Below are 20,935 nucleotides of genomic sequence, written 5' to 3' on the forward strand. Positions count from 1 at the left end.
TCTCCTCCATTTAGCAAACAGGGCACGGAATTAGTACAAGTCCCGCAATGGGGTGCAGGCTACATAGCCCAGGGTACAAAACCTATTTGTAGGGTGCCCACAAAAAAAAAAACTATTTGCCATGGCTGTACCAACTTTGCCACGGTCGTACCATTCTGCACCTCACCATTTTGCCACGCCCATACCAAACAGCAACGTACACCCATTCCTTGAAGATGCCATGACCATTCCATCCTCAACCTCAAATGCCACGGTCATTCCATCCTCAACCTCAACTACCCCACCCGTACCAAAGCTCAACCTCTACCACCAATGACACACCTGTACCATTTAACTCGTACGCTCATAATAACTAGAAGCATACGCACGTACCAATTAAAGCGTACACACGGTCGTACCCTAGAAATGCACGCTCGTACCAACTTTTGCCACACAACCGTGTCCTTTTGAAAGCTATAAATATGGGCCCACCACTCCCATTTCCTCACTTTCTAACTTTAGCCTACCCAAACTCTTGCAAAAAAATTTCTTGAGCTTTCACTTCCAGTCCCTCATCCTTCACCCCATGGCCAAGACTTCTGACTCCTCCTTGAGGTTCATAGGCATGCCACATTGAGAAAGAAGTGCCGAGCAAGGGGATGCTTCAAGGAGTATGGCTGCCATCCCACACCCAGTTGTCCCATCTCGTGTGAACCTGATGAAGCAAGTCAGTGGCCACAGAGTGGACTGCATCATGATCAATATCATCATCACCTTCAATACCATCATCTGGTGCATTTGTGCATGGGACACCTTCACCTACATTGCTAGGTAATAACTCATACTCTACATCTTTCATTTTCTCATCAACATGTGCATCTTGGAATCCCATGTGTACATGCTCTTGATCTTCCAGTCAAACCTAAATGTATCCATCTTGTACTTCCGTCTCTTCCATAAGCCCTTGAATGTCTTTGTCTTGAAAAATAGTCTTTGAACGAGGAGTAACTTGTATGACATAACACCACTTCTCTGGCATGCGTGTCCGATTGAAACATAACCTATTAACAATGAAGGGGATGAGTATTAAGCGTGAACATATAATGTAAGTGTGGAATAATTCACTTTCAATAATGATGTACCTAGCTATTCACAATATTGAGGTGGTATGAAGGGTGTCCATCCTTTGTTGCTAAAACTTTGTTGAGTCACTTGTAATGATCCCACTTGGATGCCTTCTCACACTTGCTTGAGGATTGCGACACACCACATCCTTGAACCATCTGCTGACATCCAACATGAAGATATCAAATGTCTTATATCCAATCTTGATGATATTCTCAATAATTCCATAATAATCAAGCTTTACCTCATCCACTTGCTCAAAACTATTGAGAATAAAGGAGAATAATCATGGCAACTAGAATATCTATATGTGTGGATTTGCTCTTTTTGGTTAGTTAGAGAACTCTCATTTGTATGGACTTTTTCTTATGAATGGAATGTATTTTACTGCATAGACACCTCATTAATATTTTTCCGGATGGGAAAAGGTCCGAAGCTCCTGAAAGACAACTTTGGGCATCGCTTGCTCACCTGTTTCAGTCTTTGCTTCATAATCCGAAGATAAACCTAGTCCCCTTCCGAAAACTTCATATCCCTTGGATCTTTATTGGCCTGTCGAGTGTAGGCCTCTTGCGCTTTAGCCAATCTGTCTTTTACTGACTCTAAAATCTCCTGTGGTAAGACTTCGTCACTCTGTTCGCCTCCGCCGGTACTGAAGACGAAGACCTGGTTAACAACGACTGGAAAGGTCTTCCAAACGCTGCCTCATATGGAGTCCTGCCAATAGCTAAAGAAAAAGAGTCATTCAAAATAGCTTGAACTAAAGGCAAATACCTTGCTGATCGTGGACATAACACTTCAGCACATCAAAGGCCAACTGGTTGTATATCTTTGTCTGGCCATCTGTCTGTGGGTGGAATGCACTGCAAAAATTCAGCTTAGTACCAAAATTATCAAACAATGCCCTCCAAAAATGACTGGTAAACTTGGCATCTCGATCTGACACTATGGTCCTAGGAATCCCGCCAATCGGGTATCAATGCCGAATGAACAACTGGGCAACATCCTCGGCGGTCACATTGGCCCTGCAAGGAATAAGCATAACAAATTTGCTAAACCTGAAGACTATGGAAAAAGAGACCAGTTCTTTGGTCAAGGTTCTTAGGACTGACAGAGGGGGCGATTTTACATCCGAGGAGTTTTAGCAGTATTGCAAGGATTAGGGCATTCAGAGATAGCTAACCACAACATACTCTCTCCATCATAGCATGGAGTTGCATAGAGGACTATCATGGAGATGGCACGTGCTATGCTTGAGCATTCCTCTTTACCTCGATGTTTTTGGGCTGAGGCAGCTTCTACTACTGTCTATATTTAGAACAGGTCTCCTACAATTGCTCTTCAAGATAAAACTCCATATGAGGCTTAGCTCTCTGTTGTTCATTTGCACGGATATTTGGAGCAAGGCTCTAAGTGGACTCAAAGTCTCAGCGTATGACTTTTCTTGGAGATAGTTCTGTGTCCAAGGCATATCGTCTTTATGACTAACATGCTGACAAAGTTGTTGTGAGACACGATGTGGTGTTTGAATGAGACTCCTGCATCTTTTCAGAGGGGGGTGGTGAGCTTCTTCTTCCTCCTCCACCTCCTACTTCTCCTCCCCCTGCTTTTGTTACACCTCCAGGCTGTGGATTCTCATTCGGATGATGATGATGATTCTGCTCCTCCTCCAATGAGCTCGAGCAGATCGGTGCCTGGATGGTAGTATCAAATAGTTCGTTATTCTAGGTTGAGAGAGCTTTCTTCTGCTCCTCCGCTTGGTGCTCTTAGGCAATCTCCCAGAGTTAGAAGTAAACAAATTCATGAGGGAAACTTTTTTGTTAGATATGCTCTTATGTCCTCCATTATTCATGGTCCTTCTAATCAAGGCTCTTTCACATGAGGCCTGGCATCGTGTCATGAATGCATAGCTAGATATTATAGAACGGAATGGCACTTGGATTTTGGTGCTTAGGCCACAACAACATAAGGTAATTGGTGTGCAGTGGATATTCAAAATGAAGTATAAAGCTGATAGTAGCAGGTTGGACAAGAACAAGGCGAGGTTGGTTGCTAAGGGCTATGCTCAGTGCCATGGGGTCAACTTCAATGAGACCTTCCCTCCGATGGCCTGGATGACTAATGCACTGTTCTTGCTCTCCAGGGATTAATTTAGGATAGTATTGGGTTCTCGTCAGTTGTTTGGTATGGTTTCGATTAGACATTTGTTTCACAGTCAGCTTATTGAATTCTTTCACATCCAAGCCCCATCAATAGCATTGGCAGTGTGCTATCAGGGTGCTTCACTACTTGAGTGGTACTTTGGACTTTGGCATCTTTTATGGCTAGGGTGCACTCTTCTTGGTGGATGGACTGATTCAAATTGGACTGGAGATTCGGATACTTGACACTTGACCATTGGTTGTGCTTTCTCACTTGGGTGAGGAGCCATTTCATGGAGTAGTAAAAAGTACCCTATTGAGGCGCTTTTCTTGAGCAGGTTGCTATGCTACATGTGAGGTGATGTGGTTGTGGAGATTATTGGGAGATCTTGTCTTTCCTCCTACCAGATCTACTCTTCTTGTTGGTGTGATAGAGGTGCATTTCCCTCGCCAAGAACCATGTGTTTCATGCTCATACAAACACATGAGATCCAAGATCACTATGTTCAAATGAACGGGTTCTTGCAGGAGATTTGTGTTTGGATTACTATGTATCTGATTTTTTCACCAAGCTGGTGTCTCAAGCTTCCTTGGCTCCTCATCTTTGGCTTCTTGGAGTTTGTTCAGCATTCGGCGCTGAGAAGGTATTAGAACATAGGCATTGTAACCATTAGTCTTGGGCACAATATTGGATGGTTGAAATTAAGGTCGTGTGTAAAGGCACCACAAAGGGGTGGCCTCCTCCTATTTAAAGGATGGGAACTCTTCACAATTTGTGTGAGAGTAGAGCCCAATTGCATTTGTAAGCAATTTAATAAGCAAGAGATTTCTTGTATGACTTTGTGTCTTCTCTCTCCTCCACTTGTGTCACCTAGCATGAGCACCACAAATTCTTAACATGGTATCTAGAGCTTAGGTTTACTCTTGTGGTGTAGATTAGGTCGACTTCAAGCCAATCTGTGGGAGATTTGGGCCAGATTTGGGCATTTAATGCCATTTTTGCTTTTTTCACTAGCTTCCAAACTGGCCAGCCCATACCACAGCTCATTGGAGGGCTCATAGCACGCATTGTAGGCGTTTTTGGCTTGCGGTTTGCTCTAGGGTTTTGTAGATTAGGTCATTGCTAAGCTCCATGGCCCATCAATGCCTTTGATTAGCCCCTAGAGTGGCCAATTTCTTCCACGCCCCCAAATCAGCCCGTTTTTCTGCTGCTTTGTGGTCGTACGGTCCATACGCATTGCTAGGTGACACAAGTGGAGGAGAGAGAAGACACAAAGTCATACAAGAAATCTCTTGCTTATTAAATTGCTTGCAAATGCAATTGGGCTCTACTCTCACACAAATTGTGAAGAGTTCCCATCCTTTAAATAGGAGCAGGCCACCCCTTTGGGGTGCCTTTACACACGACCTTAATTTCAACCATCCAATATTGTGCCCAAGACTAATGGTGGTTACAATGCCTATATTCTAGGCATTGTAACCACCATTAGTCTTGGGCACAATATTGGATGGTTGAAATTAAGGTCGTGTGTAAAGGCACCCCAAAGGCACCCCAAAGGGGTGGCCTCGTCCTATTTAAAGGATGGGAACTCTTCACAATTTGTGTGAGAGTAGAGCCCAATTGCATTTGTAAGCTGAACCTAAGAAGAGGTCAATGCATCCTAACATGCCTCTATTTCATTTTTTTAGTGACATTGCATGAGCTCTCTTGGCATTGTTTATGTAAGAGACATTGGCACATGTATAAGCCATGTACTCATGAGTCAAGAAGAGTGTTTCTTGTCATTTTTTTAGTGACATTGCATGAGCTCTCTTGGCATTGTTTCTGTAAGAGACATTGGCACATGTATAAGCCATGTACTCATGAGTCAAGAAGAGTGTTTCTTGTCATTGTGAGCCATGAAATCAGCTCCTTAATCACTCTAAATAAGCTTGTACCTTCTCATTGTATTAGTGGAGTAGACACTGCTCTTGTCAAATCATTAAGGCAAGTGGTAAGACCCTCCCAAACCCATTCCCTTGAACACTTGTTTGAAAGGTCAAAGTGGAAAGATGAACGAGCAAGCATAAAGAGTGGAGTGCACCCGCATTAAGGTGTACATCATCATCGACAACAACTAAAGACTCAAAGGCCATTATTAACCTTTGAAGCTCTAGGGTATTTGGTAAACCCTAGTAAATCACATCACCATGAGCACCATTGTACACCTATTTATAAAGGCATCTCCATCCATAGATTAAGGGGGGGATTCTATGTGCAATACCACCCATTCCAAGCATTCATAGCTGGTATTGAGGGGGGGTATTAGAATATAGGCATTGTAACCATTAGTCTTGGGCACAATATTGGATGGTTGAAATTAAGGTCGTGTGTAAAGGCACCCCAAAGGGGTAGCCTCCTCCTATTTAAAGGATGGGAACTCTTCACAATTTGTGTGAGAGTAGAGCCCAATTGCATTTGTAAGCCATTTAATAAGCAAGAGATTTCTTGTATGACTTTGTGTCTTCTCTCTCCTCCACTTGTGTCACCTAGCATGAGCACCACAAATTCTTAACAATTCTAATAGAATATAGGCATTGTAAACATTAGTCTTGGGCACAATATTGGATGGTTGAAATTAAGGTCGTGTGTAAAGGCACCCCAAAGGGGTGGCCTCCTCCTATTTAAAGGATGGGAACTCTTCACAATTTGTGTGAGAGTAGAGCCCAATTGCATTTGTAAGCAATTTAATAAGCAAGAGATTTCTTGTATGACTTTGTGTCTTCTCTCTCCTCCACTTGTGTCACCTAGCAATGCGTATGGACCGTACGACCACAAAGCAGCAGAAAAACGGGCTGATTTGGGGGCGTGGAAGAAATTGGCCACTCTAGAGAGGCATTGATGGGCCACAATATTGGATGGTTGAGGGAAGACACAAAGTCATACAAGAAATCTCTTGCTTATTAAATTGCTTACAAATGCAATTGGGCTCTACTCTCACACAAATTGTGAAGAGTTCCCATCCTTTAAATAGGAGGAGGCCACCCCTTTGGGGTGCCTTTACACACGACCTTAATTTCAACCATCCAATATTGTGCCCAAGACTAATGGTTACAATGCCTATATTCTAATAGAAGGGACGTTAGCATCTCATCCTTGCATGCTGCCCATATTTGTTCCCTTTTATGGCCCTTGATTGTGGGCTGGCCACCCTATTGTCCCCCTATTTTTTTAGCATTTTTCCTAGGTCGGGTCTTCGTGTCTAGTCAGCCAGCCCCTTACCTATATATAGGTGGGGTGGCCTCTCCCATTCCATATGTTCATTCATTGTGTTGTGTGGTTCATGTGTTGACACACTTGCTCCCTTTTGTATCCTACACTTATGAGACTACTAGTTCTCTTGCTCAGGATTGTATTCACTATAGTATATTCAGCCTTTTGGCTTCATCTCTCTCTCTCTCTCTCTCTCTCTCTCTCTCTCTCTCTCTCTCTCTCTCTCTCGCATTCTCAGTTCAACACATTCTAGCACTCCCTTTGCTTCCACTTTGTGCACACTCTATCATGGAGGGGGCCTTTTTAATGAAGTCAAGGAAGCCAAAGCTTTTATTCTTTCCCCTCTCCATATTGGTTCACAATAGGCCCAAAAATGGAATGCTGCTTGTGTGTGTGTGTGTGTGTGTGTGTGTGTGTGTGTGTGTGTGTGTGTGTGTGAGAGAGAGAGAGAGAGAGAGAGAGAGAGAGAGAGAGAGTATGATGTTAATGTCCACATAAAAGGCCAAAATGACCTATGAGACCAAATACATAACTGAAAGACCGTGTGAGTCTTGAGTCAAATCCATGATCTAAAAAAGAAAATCAAACATGAAGAAATATCCTCCTAATCAACTAGTCAACCTTGTCAAGGATCAACTACAATCACCTTTTAAAAAATTTAAGTATTGTGTTTTTTGGGGACTTTGGCTCTAATTTTTATTTGCAAAAATTCTCAATGAGCACTCTACCTTCACAATAGACTATCCACTTGCCCTCTTTCTGAACTGCTTTGACCTTAGCTATACGGTATTCTTTTGCTTGAGTTGCATTGAGGTGAGTTCTTCCACAATCCATATCTTTGTACTTGTTTCAATTGTTTTAGGACTCCAATCTTATAGCTTTTGTAATGACACGCTATTCCTCCATAATTACCTTGTCTTGAAATTGAGGCAAATATTGGTTGTGACTTTTGAATTGGTGTCAGGCCCGAAACTTGAAGGCTGCAATGGGCATCAAGCCATTTTAGCCTTCAGGTGAAGGATACCACAAAAAAGAAGCTTGCAAATAAAGGCCATAAAATCAAATTTTTCTTAATAGTGGCCTTCAAATGAAGGCCAAGATAGCACCTAGGCCTTCAATTTTGAAAATTTTGAAGTCTAGGGTAAGGTTGCAAACTTCAGGCCTGTTTGGTGTATTCCCTCAAGTCTTTCTTAACCATCATACTAATTGTCTTGTGTAGATCTTCCCTCATCTCTTCTCTCACCTTAATGATAATTTCCTAGGTCTCGGGCACAGATTTGGTTTGTTTTCCAAGGTTGTGCCTCACACTTTGAGTTCTCAAACCGTCCTTTCAGCCATGTAATTTGCTCTAGCAAATATGTGGTTTGCCTTGTTTGAATGACTTGCAGAGTAGGACAAAGTAATTGCAAAACTAAGCTTTTTAGGCATGTTCCCTTTTTGCATATGAACAAGACTATTGGAAAACCTTGGAAGGTAAGGTGGTGTCAGGTGTGATGCTGTGTGTTGGGTGCGACTGTGCTGTTCGATGACTTGGACTAATAATGGAGTCGCGGCTCGGACCTGACTACATGGGCCTAGGTCGAGCTACTGGACGAGAGAGAGAGAGAGAGGAACAACATTCTTCTATTACATTATCCCTACTTTTTTTGGGGGGGGGGGATCTTTTGTGCTTGTGTGCGTGTGTGCGTGTGTGCTTTCATGCTGTCGTCAAACAGCCAGCAAGTTTTGAATCTAGCACCTCATGCTTGGGAATTTCATGCCGTGTGTGCTTGTGTGTGTGTGTGCTTTCATGCCACCGTCAATAGCCAGAAAGTTTTGTGCTCATGTGTGCTTGTGTGCGTGTTTGATTCCAGCTGGACAACCACAGTCAGTTGTTCAGGAGGTTGAGCCCGCAGCTGGAGTTGAGCCCCTGCACAGCAGCAGCAGGATGCTCCGCGTTCTGTTCGACTACTACAGGGTGGTTAGTGGACACCCTTCGGGAGTCGGGTGTCACGGCGCTTCCCTCCGAATGGACCACAGAGGATGGACCTCGAAGATCGCACAGAGTCCGTGAGACAAAAGTCATTCAGTGGAGCTTTTACAGGTAAACTATGCTTTGATGTCTCGTATCATGCGGGACAAAGAGCCCAGATAATTTGCCAGGGCTTGCAACGACGGCTCATTGAGCCCTAGTTTTCAGTGACCACCCCTGCACCACCACCCATATCCAATGCTTTACAGGAACTCCCTCTGAAAGATCAATCCACAAACTACGACAGCTTAAAGTATAATGAGTTTGGAAGCAGGAATACGGCTGGCTTGAAATGCAGGGCTGACTCCTGCACTCGAGGAGTTGGATCCGTTTGCTGATTGCCCCCCCCCCCCCCCCCGCCCCCCCCCTACTAGTAGTTGTGTAGTTGGATGCTTTGAATCAATCATCTTCAACAAGGTTATCGATGAGAATTAATGCTGGTGACAAGCAGCAGGGAAATGTGCCCACTATTGGCAACAAAAACAAACAGAAGATTGAGATTGACATTGGAACAATCCGAGTTGCAACCACCTCCAATTAGGCTGGCTCCCCCAGTACAGTACCTGCAGGTTGTAAGTGTATGTGATTGTGTGATGGGAACCATCCCTACTATTTTTAAAGCTCTGTTTATTGATACACAATTTCAACAAGAAGCTTTTATACATTTTTTTTTCAAAAACTGGCTGCTTATATTAAGAGGTTAGAAAGAGACAGGTTACCACATGTTGAGAACTCTAATGAGACCACTGTCCATGCACATGACATACAGTTCCGCAGGTCCTGAGCTTGCCTTTGACTTTATTGAGAAGTTTCTCAAGCTGTGATACCAGCTTTTCCCTCTTTTCGTGAGTGTGACTTTCAAAAGTCATAGAGTGCTTTGATGAGCAACACATCCTTGGAGATGACGGCCCCTCTCATCTTCCACAGTTCTTGAATTTGCTATGTTATCTGATCCACTTGCTTTCCTTTAGCTTTTCCTGCAGCCGATGAAGCTTGGTGTCCAGGTTTTTCAACCGTCTTTGTATGCATCTTTCACCTACATGAATCAAGTTCTCTTTCGGCCTGAAACTGTTAGTATGCATACTATTAAAAATGGAATCAAGTGTATTTAACCACAAGCCCCATAACATTTCGGTTCTCAGGACAGCCCATAGTTCCCCGATGCCTTCTCCAAGTAACAAGTTTTTTCAGCCAAGGGTGTAACCATTCCATAGCTGAATTCACTTGGCCAATGACTCGAAACATTTCTTTGCAATAGGGTAGTGCCTTCTCCAAGTAACAAGTTTTTCCAGCCAAGGGTGTAACCATTCCATAGCTGAATGCACTTGGCCAATGACTCGAAACATTTCTTTGCAATAGGGTAGTGCATGAAAATGTGCAGGTCATCCTCCACCTCCTTGCATCTGTGACACTTCCCATCCCCTATGTTAAGTCTGAAGGCTTTAAGCTGGGTCCAAATAGCTTTGAACATGACCAACCACGCTAGGCACGCTTTTTTTGGTTCCACCACATACTTATTCCATAGCTTATCAGGCAAAAAATACCATTGCGATCTGTCCAGAAGGATTCCCCATCTCTTGTTTAAGATAGGATCAGTCCTCTGTTTGGGAGGAATAGGGAGAAGTCCTTTTTTATTCTTCCATTGGAAAGCTTTGTGTGCTGGCATATCTTTAATCGAAAGCAGCCAGGTGTCCGATTGGTGCCATAATATGATTCTTATCCCAATAAGGTCTAATTCTGCATATGAGACATTATAGCTCTGGACATCCAAGAATTGATGTCTCTGTCCCAAATATCCCACCAACAGCAGATTCCTTTCCTGTGCATTCTCAAAGCCGCTTCCGCTTGGGCATTATCAATTGGGGGGAGGGGAATGCTTGGCCACCAGATAGAGTCTCTCCCATGTACACCCCATGTGTAACTAGGCTTCTTAGACAGGATAAGGTTAGTCTTGATAGCATTCCAAGCGAACCAAAGCGAATGGACCAATTGGCTGCCAACCGGTTTCACCAAGTATTTGCTAGCCATAATTGTGAGCGGGAGGAGCCTCTTCCACTTGGGGAATTGTTTGAGTTGGAATTGTTCCAGATTTCTAGTGATCAACCAGGCCCAGTCTTCAGAGGGGTAGAGAAAGCTTCTCAGCACCCACTTGGCAGCCATTCTATTAGCCAGATTGGACAAGTCTTTGATTCCAAGGCCTTACCTGTTTCCAAGCAGCACCATTCCCACCTGACTTTAGGGATTTTGCTAATCCAGGGGTTCCCTCTCCATAGATAGTTCCTGCATAGCCTTATGAACTGCAATAGATCAGAGTCTGGCGGTCTCCCAGCAGCTAAGAAAGTAGATGATAGAAGGGATAATGAAGTGCTTGATTACCATCTTTCTACCCCCTAGGTTTAGATGCATTTTCTGCCATCTGGTAAGTTTCTCTTCCACCTTGTTTAGCACCCACATCCATCTTTGCTTAAGGGTGACCTTGAATCCCATGGGAATGCCCAATAATCTGAAAATTACTCCCTCTTCCAGGATTTTACAGCCAGCTTGAATCAGCCAGTGAGGAGGCTTGTCAATAAGGGTCCTGATACCTGTCTTTTTATGGTTAATGACTGAGCCAGAAGCCCTGTAGTAAATGTCCAAGCACTCCCAAAAGCACTTAATGCTTAGCTCAGTATTGGCAACCATCGCATTAGTATCATCAGCAAACATTTGGGTGCATAGCTGTTTATTGTTGGGAAGAGAGATACCATTCATTTCCCCTTTGTCCATCCTATCTTTAATCAGCCAATTTAGACTATCTACAGCAATAGCGTAGAGGAGGGGTGCTAGAGGGCAGCCTTGTCTAATAGATTTGGTCAGGGAGAAAGCGTTAGAGAGCACACCATTGACGTTCACCCTAGCCGTGGCATTCCCAAAAAGAGTACTCACCATCTGGATGAAGTGCTGACCTGCACCCATGTGTTTAAGGGATTCTAGAACATAATGCCAACCGAGCCTATCATAGGCTTTATCAAAGTCAATTTTGAAGAAGATGTAGTCCTGTTCCGATTCTTCTGCATACTCCATGCCCTCCCACAAAGTGATAATGGCATCCAGAATGTACCTTCCTTTGATGAAGCCCTTCTCCTCCTGTCTGATCCAATTCTTTAGATGACTGGACAGTCTCAACGCTAGGGCCTTGGCAAATATTTTGTAGGCACAGTTTAACATGGTTATCGGTCTCCAATTGCTCAAGTCATTCTTCTCCCCTTTCTTATGGATAATTTTTATCCACCCTTCATTGATCGGGCGAGGCAGCGCCCCAAAAGAGACAACCTCCTGCCACACCGCTAGTAAGGGAGACAGCAAGAGATCCTTGAACGTCTTATAGAATTCAGCGGGCATGCCATCTATCCCTGGGCTTTTCCTCACCTTTAGGCAGTTAATGGCCTTGCCAATCTTTTCTTTGGAGATATTGTTTTCTAGCTCTTTAGCAAGTGTGTCAGGTATGGTTGGCTTCCTGGCCTGTCCAATGAGAGCAATGCAATTGAGTTGGTCATTGGTCACCCCTCCCCCTTTACTAAAAATGTTGTTAAAGTACTGGAAGACTCTTGATCTATTCCCTTCCTCAGAGGGGATATCCAGATAATTAGGATCATGCAATGTAGGGATTGCATCCTTACATTGTTTGACTTTTAGCATTTTGAACATCTCAGGAGTGGGAAGGTCAGCTTTCCCAACCCACCAATCTCTAAAGAAAAGACGGGCCTGCTTCTGGGTTACCTCCTCTTCTCTCCTAATTTCAGCCCTAGTACCAAGACCCGCTTCTTGAATGGTCGCATCTTCCTTATTGGCTGCCCTTTCCAGTTCTTTTAGTTTCAGATATAGCAGATCTCTTCTGTTTTTCCTAATTCTGGTTACCTCTTTCCTAATGCAAATCAAAAGAGCTTGGGTAGATTTGATGGCCAGACTCCAAGACCTCGTCGGGGTAATGCCACAGCAGCAGAGCTGAATCCTGATTCTTTTGACTTCCTCCTGTGAATAATAGGCATTTTGAACAGGGCAGGATCCGTGTGGAACCATTGATTAGAGACCTTTTTGTCATGGTTGTCCAACACTAATATCACAGGGTAATGATCTGAGAGGCAAGTAGAGATGTCAGTTCTACATTCACATCTGATGTAGGAGTTACCGAGGGTTTTGCTAATGTATCCTCTGTCCAATCTTGCTTTCCTGGTCAATTCCCATGGGCATAGTTCTGCCACGTGAAGTCTCCCATATTCCCTACGTCACATAGCTCAAAGTGATTAGCAGTGCGCTGCCAGGCTAGGAGCTCTGCCCCTTTAATGACCCGTCTTCCCAGCCCTCTTAATCTGTCATTTTTGGATTCCACCATATTGAAGTCTCCCATTAGAATGATAGGATCAGGAACGCTTCTCAGGGTACCCGAGCCTGAGGACCTCCAGCATAAATCCCAATGAAGAAGAAGGTTGTCATTTCAAATGTAGCTCATTGATCAAACGTATCAATCCTCACGTCTTTCAGTTCATTTTGATGGTCCACATGCATACCCACAGCCACTCCTCCGGACCCCTGATAGTGGGCTGTGTAGATCTAGATGTGCTCTTTAGAGATGTTGAGCAACCTTTTTTCAAGCTCATCCCCGCTAACTTTGACTTCAGTTAGAGCTATAAAGTCAAATCTTCCTTGTTTCCTTAGCCATTGTTTCACTAGTTGGACTTTTAAAAGGTCAGTCAACCCCTTGATATTCAAAGTGGTGCATCTCATCTGCCCTTTTTCTGGGAGTTGACCTTTTTAGGTCCCACTTTGGATGTAGCTTGAGGTGTGGTGAATCCAACCTGAGCATGCATTCTTTTCAAATTCTTGACTATCTCCATTTCTTTGGGCAAGCCGTTTTCTGTATTAGACAGAGACTGCTCACCCCTGTCTTGCTCATCTCCCAACGGTCCAGCCATCATTGTTGCGAGGGGCAGGAGCACTTGGTCATGGTCCATTTGATTAGTTTCGGCCAGAATTCTAGATCTATCCAACGGCGTGGATTGACTGATCTCTTGGGAGTCAACCGAATCATCAGGGTCAAAGATGCTGACTAATAAGACGAAGGAGTTGGCAAATGCCCTCTGGTTTCCCGCCCTATTTTGTCTGAATGTCTTCTTCCTATTGGGTACTATAAACTTTTCTCCTTTTTCTTTTGAGGTAGAGGGAACAAGGGGAGAAGGCACAGTCATATTCTTATTCACTCCAGTAGGTTGAGCTTGGTTGATGCCTAGGGGAAGATTAGGGGCACTAGTGGCACTCAAATTGGGGTATTTTGAAGGACACCCTCTGATAACATGCCCTTGCTTTCCACAATGGAAGCATGCGTTGGGAAGGTGTTTGTATAGAATGCTTTGCTGGATGTTATACTCACCGCAATTGATTTCAATCTCATCAATAAGGGGCCTATCTAGATCCACTTCCACAAGGACCTGAGGATGCCAAGCCAGGTTGTAGTCATTCTTGGGTCTCATGCCTAGCACTTTCCCTATAGGGGAGACAATTTTTTTTAGCCAAGGGTACAAGTAAAAGGGCAGGTTAGGAAGCTCACCCACACCGGGCAAGCTGAGGGTTTTGGACCTTGAGGGTTTAAGTTCTTGGACCAACTGAAGAAACAGAATGGGATGTTCCTGTACATCCATTGCCCTGAACCTAGGACCTTAAGGGCCATATTTGGGTCCTTGAATAGAAAGAGGAAGTACCCATTTGGGAGGGCTTGGATGATCTCTACCTCGATACCTATGGAAATCCAGTTGTCTTTGACCCACCCCCTAAGGAAATCTACTGGTGGTCTTGGCCCAAACATTAACCCAACTAAACAACGGGCTGTGTAATCAGTTTCCAACGAATGAACCAGCTCAGGTGTGGAAGCAAACCACAGAATTAATGGAAGAGGGTTTACCTTATGTGTCCATTACCTTAGCTGGAGCTTGCTTGTTGATTTGAGTCTCTTCTTCAACTTGTTTCTGTAGCAACATCAGATTTAGCTCTTCCACTCGGGCTCTGGACTCTTCCAGCTGTTTTTTGGTGTCCATGAAGTCTTCTAACACCTGCTCATACTTCAGCATGGTTTCTCTCTTGCCATCCATGGCCGGGGGCCATTGTAAGAACTGCTGAAAGGCAGCTTGTGTATCATAGTAGTCTTAGATGACTTATTCCCAGAGTAGGTTCCCTGTTCTCTGAGTAGAGTAGGGTTCCCCTCCACTCGGTGCCCATGCACCTGAGAGGGGGGGGGGGGGGGGGCGGGGGGCGGGGGTTGCTGTGGAAAGTAAAGTATACAGAGGGCTTCAAGCCTCTGGGCAGGCCAGCAGTCGCAGAAGAGAGAGGGAGAGGCACTCAGGAGCAGCACAGCATCCTAGCTTCAACGGTCGCTTTTTTTTTTCCCTTCACGAGAGCGCTCAAGCTTTTATACATTTTTTGAACCTATAGGTTTTTCTTATAATTAATTGAGCTGTTGTTTACGCTAGCGAAAAGAGATGCTTGGCCAACGATCTAGCCTGTACAGAAAAGAGCCGATGGAGGAATTTCACGGTGACGAGAAGATATTACGCCAGGAATGCTGCGTCCTGCAGGCTCAGACCCCCAGGTGCTGCTTTCCCGTTTGCTGTTCTTGCGTGCATGTTGTAGGAAGAAATGAGTGCCTGATACGCCGTGTGGCGAATTTCAATACAGACGAAATCTATCGCTCCAGCATACAGTTTTCATGCAGTCCATGTGGCTAGGAAGTTGGTGTAGTCCAGGTTAGATCCTAAGGCTGTGGCCATGTGCCTGGAAAAAGCATCTGGTAGCATGGCTTTGGCAAACTCTGCAGACCCAAGCTTGGTGGAAAGGCTAACTCCATATTGCAAGCCTGCCTTCAGATGTGCATTGCAGGCAAATGCATTTGCAGCACAAGGAGGGCACTGGAGCAATGACAATGAGATGCCAAGTTTAGAGGAGACACTAGCTTCTTTAAAACAGATGGATGAACCGCCTTCGGTGGAGGATTTCATCTGGATTTTGCAGAAGTGCAGAGAAAAGAAGAGTTTGGGATATTCCAAACATGTGCACACACACTTTTGTGACCGTGGACTGGAATCTTGTGGATTGTTGGCTGACTACCTGGTTCCTATGTTTGTGGAATGTGGGAGCATGTCCAATGCATATCGAGTTTTTAACAGATTGGTTCCTCAGAGCGAGTGTTGCTGGACCTCTCTCATACAAGGTCATATCAACTGCCAAGAGTTGCAAGATGCTCTCAAAATTTACAGGAAAATGCAAGAGAGAAGCATATGCCCTAGCAAGTATACATTCATGGCCTTAGCGAAAGCCTGTGCCAGGGTTAAACAGGTGCAGAAAGGCCTAGCAGTTCATGCTGAGATTGCCAAAGAAGGATTTGAAAGAGACCCTGTCCTTGGAAGCACTTTAGTTGGCATGTATGTTAAAATTGGCTTGCTTGCTGAAGCACGGGATGTGTTTGACCAGCTGTTAGTACGGAATTCAGTTGCCTGGACTGCACTAATTGAAGGGTATGCTGAACATGGCCTGGCCGAGGAAGCCTTTACCTGCTTGAAACTGATGCAACTCGATGGCGTGTCTCCAAACACCTTCTCGTTCATTTGTAGCTTGAAAGCTCATGGCAGACTAGGCACCATAGACTGGGCCCAAAAAATACATGTAGAGATATGCACAGAGGCCTGGGAACAAGATCTTTTGGTTGGTAGTGCGCTGCTGTATATGTATGCCAAATGTGGCTTCTTTGCTGAAGCGCAAGAAGTTTTTGAACAACTTCCTGTCCGAGATGTTGTTGCGTGGAATGCATTGATTGCAGGGTATGCTGAGCATGGTCTTGTTGCAGAAGTGCTGAAATGTTCAGAGTGGATGAAGGTGGAAGGGTTGTCTCTGGATTCCATCACGTTTGTTTGCTGTTTGAAAGCTTGTAGCAGCATAGGTGCCATAGAAAGGGGGCGAGGAATACATACTGAGATAATTCAAGAGGGATTTGAACAAGATCCTTTTGTTGGAAGCTCTTTGGTGGATATGTATGTTAAATGCAACTCACTTGCTGAAGCACGTGAAGTGTTTGATGAGTTGTCTTCTCGGAATGTGGTTTCATGGACCACACTAATTGCTGGGTATGCTGAACAAGGCCTAAGTGAGGAAGTGCTAAACTGTTTGGAATGGATGAAACTGGAGGGCGTGGTTCCAGATGCTGTCACCTTTGCTTGCAGTCTCAAAGCTTGTGGCAAAGGAGGTGGCCTGGACCGGGTTAAAGAACTACATTATGAGGTTACCAAAGAGGGTTATGATACAAATCTTCTTGTTGGCAGTGCTTTAGTGGATGTATATGCCAAGTATGGTTTGCTTGGAGAAGCATGGGAAATATTCAGAGAGCTCCCAGTTCAAGATGTAGCTTTATGGAACACCCTAATTGCAGGGTACGTTGAACATGGTGCTGGTGTGGAAGCTTTGAACTGTTTGGAACAAATGCGATTGGAGAATCTTTCTCCTGATGCTGGCACATTTCGTTGCATCTTGAAAGCTTGTGCTAGCTTGGGACACATAGTAAAGGGCCAGGAAATACATGCAGAGGTTGCCAAAGAGGGATTTGACAGAAATTGTTTGGTTGGTAACACTTTAGTAGATATGTATGCCAAATTTGGCCTACTTACAGGAGCAAAGGAAGTCTTTGATGAGCTGCCTGTGCAAGATGTCATCTTGTGGAATACGCTCATGGCAGGATATGCTGCATTTGGGTTTTGTGAGGAAGTGCTGACCTGTCTAGGGCAGATGCACGTGGAAGGCATCTCTCCTAATGCCATCACACTTGCTTGTAGTCTGAAAGCTTGTTCAAGCTTAGGAGCCATAGACAGGGGTCGAGAAATACATGCTGAGATTGCTAAAGAGGACTTTGAAACAGATCCTTATGCTGGTAATGCTTTAGTAGACATGTATTCCAAATGCGGTTTTTTTGCAGAAGCACGGGAACTGTTGGAGGAGCTGCCAGTTCGAGATGTGATTCCATGGAATGCACTCATTGCAGGATATGCTGAACAGGGGCTTGTTGAGGAGTCACATAGTTGCTTTTCTCAAATGCACCAGGATGGGGTATCCCCGGATCCAATCTCGTGGACAACTGTGATCTTTGCCTATGCTGAGAAAGGAGAAAGTGAGAAAGTTGTAAATCTTTACAACCAAATGCTAGAGCAAGGTTTACAACCAAACAGTGTAACCTTTATGAGCATTGTAAAAGCTTTTGGCACCACAGCAGCTTTAGAAAGTGGGAAAAGAATTCATGCGCAAGTTCATAACGTTGGGCAAACAAATGCTGAAGGTGTTATTTCAACAGCTCTTGTTGATATGTATGGTAAGTGTGGCAGCATGCTGCATGCGCAACAGCTGTTTGATGCAATGACCACTAGAGATCTTGTGACTTGGAATGCTTTGATTACAGGGTATGCCTGCCAAGGACAGAGTGAACTTGTTTTTAATCTGTTGGAGAGAATGAGTGAGGAAGGTATACAGCCAGACAGCATTATCTTTTTAAGCGTTCTCATTGTATGTAGCCATTCAGGGCTAGTGGATAAAGGCGAGAAGCTCTTTGAAGCTTTGAGCAAAGAGTACAACATCACTTCAAATATTAAGCATCAGAATATCATGGTTGATCTCCTTGGGCGTGCAGGCCATTTGGATGAGGTTGTGGGGATCATAGAAAAGATGCCCTGCAAACCTGATCTTGTGACTTGGACTAGTTTCTTAGGTGCGTGTCAAAAGTGTGACAATTTAGAGCTTGGTAGACATGCCTTTGAACACGCAGTAAGATTGGATGGTAACTAGAACACACCATTCATCTCAATATACAATATCTATAGGGTTGAGGCTAGCATGTGGGGGGATGTAGAGGTGACTGCCAGGATGAGTGGAGAAACAAAAACAAGAGGTGTTACAAGCTGCACTGATATTAGGAGCATGCATAGAATGGTGGAAGACAGGTGACTTAACTTAAGGAAGAAGTGTGTATGGCCAAAACTTTTCCTACTCAAATGAAGCAGGTATTTATGTTTTGGTGGGGTTGCCACTTGTCTGATAGGTATAGACAGACTGAAGAAGGCTATCTTGGTTGAGTGGTAGCAGTCCACATATTATGAGGAATCACCCTGCGAGACAGCAGTAATAATTTGTTATGACTTCTGAGCGTTGTAAAGAGCGAATTCCAAACAAGGGGATCATTGTAGCGCACTACCATGTTTGGTGGTGAGGACTGTGCAAGGCTCCCAAATCAGCCAGGGTGCTCTAGGCAGATAGACAACTCTTGTCTCAATGATGGATGATCTGCTTGAAGGCTCTTGATATGGGAGAGCCGTCACTTATTCTATGGAAGGCATCCATCTATCCATCTTGAACACACAGATACCTTTTTCTTCAAGTGCACAGTTGCTAGAACAGAGATCAAGCTTTCCTATCACTGAGAGCCAAAGTTAGATGCTAGTCTAGTGAATGGCACAGGTTTTCTCCATCTGTCAGTAAATGTTGACATAATAAAGTTGGCCGTATGTGCAGAGGGCATGACATCACAGTAAGCCTGTTGTCATCCTCGGTGGTGTTGCTATCTGACATGCTTCAATCTGATTTGCATGCTTTCATTGCAACCCTTACAGGTATTGAAAGTGGCGCTAGGGGCAGTCCCTTGATGCATGTAATCTGATGGGTGTACTTCTCAAGCTGATTTGAAGTTCCTGAAGATGAAGATCACATACTGGCGTGCAATCAATGGGGTCAGGATCTGGCGAAGCAGTGTGCATACTTTGCCATGGTTGAGACACGCTGAAGGTGCTTGTGCGATCATATCACAAGTTGACCAATTCCTTGCCATATTCCTATGTGGGCTTTGCATTCACAAAGAACCTTACACATCCAAATTCAATCACTTTACCAATGCTGCAAGGAGGATAGTTGCAAGAATGTATAATTATGTGTCATAGTTATTGTTTAAATCAGTCATGTGAGGTAAGATTGTTATTTTGCAGTAGGAATGAGAGTTAGTGTGAGAATGGATGTGGGACTAGCACATTAAAGCAGACAATTAAGATTGCAATACAGACTAGAATGTCGAAGCTGTAAGGGTTTGTGCATAGGTTTGTTGTTGATGAGGATGATGGTTTGATTGCGTTCGCAAAGATTGGCCCATGGATACCTATCTCATTGCTAAATTAAAGTGCATGCGTGTAGCACTTTGTTTCAAGGGAGTTTGTTTTCAACTTTGAAGGAGTTTGTGAACAATTTTTTTGAATGTTTTCTACATCCATCTGTGGTGTGGCTAAATTGCTGCCTTGCCTACGTTGACTCCATAGGGTAAGATGGGTGTAGCTAAGGCATCAAAAATAGGTCTCTTGATGGGCCAGTTCTTAATTTAGGCCATGTGCTCGGTAGCTTAGTATGCTCATTACCCGTCCCTATTGGTGCCCCACATTGCCACGATCTGTCATTTGAAGGTACTTTGAAAGTGTTCCACCAGTTCCACTACCTAATACAAATAGAGCACAATAGAGAGGGGCCCTTTAAAGCTTCACCAGCATGACAACCACAAACGTACTATGCACACAAAATCAGGGTTTAATTTTTTTTTTTGTGAATATATTATTTTGTGAGAAATCATATGATTAGAAGTCCAATTTTTGGATTGGTGTTGACTTACTGACTGATAAATGTTCAACTATTAATTAGTTAACATATCTTGATAATCGCTTAATATCTGTTATCCACAGTTAAATCGCGATAATTCATTTTAACCATCGTTCGTTCACACACGAACTTTCTTTCCATTCAGAGGACTTCTTGCAGATAAAACACTTGTTCAATTTAACACAAAGAGAAAGGGAGAGAGAATATTGCACATTAGAGAGGATTGCGTCCCAACGCCTATGTAGGTCTGGGTCAGCTACACGCCGCAACCAACGTTCAAACTTCGGCTTTACACTGCCCCGTACATGGTTGCACAGTTCCCTAAAGCTGCTGTTGTTGCTGCTACCCATGGTGAGGAGATTCACTAGCCTGACCTTGTCCTAGACCTCGACTCTAATCGGGGTTGTACTTGGGTTACATCATACATGTCTTGTACATGCAACCTGACTTGAGCACCCTTACTGATTCGTCCGATGTTCAATGTCCAGCCTTACATGTCCTTGCACTTGTCTATACATCATGTCCACGAAAATGTGGGATGCACGTGATATAATGGGTGTAAGAAGGGTTATGAGAAGTGTTTGTGTAGGCCTAGAATTTGAAGGGCACCCCTATTTTTTCTTTTTGAAGGGCTTTTCTTTCACTAGCATTTCTTTATGAAGAGATTGGAAGGGCATATAACTAAATTTTCTATCTAAGACCCTTCCCTTCCTTTGAAGGGTAATTGTTTTT

General features: G+C 44.0%; 1 protein-coding gene across 1 annotated transcript; it reads left to right on the forward strand.

The window, feature by feature from the left end:
- The first annotated feature begins 15,331 nt into the window (after positions 1-15,331).
- Positions 15,332-18,358, forward strand: LOC147610174 (pentatricopeptide repeat-containing protein At3g09040, mitochondrial-like). Its single transcript, XM_086786234.1, has one exon. The coding sequence runs from the start codon at positions 15,332-15,334 to the stop codon at positions 18,356-18,358; it is 3,027 nt and encodes a 1,008-aa protein (XP_086642360.1).
- Positions 18,359-20,935: the final 2,577 nt, after the last annotated feature.

This window comes from Cibotium barometz, chromosome 49 (assembly GCF_041138505.1).
Source record: "Cibotium barometz isolate CiBa-2024 chromosome 49, ASM4113850v1, whole genome shotgun sequence".
Lineage (NCBI taxonomy): Eukaryota > Viridiplantae > Streptophyta > Polypodiopsida > Cyatheales > Cibotiaceae > Cibotium > Cibotium barometz.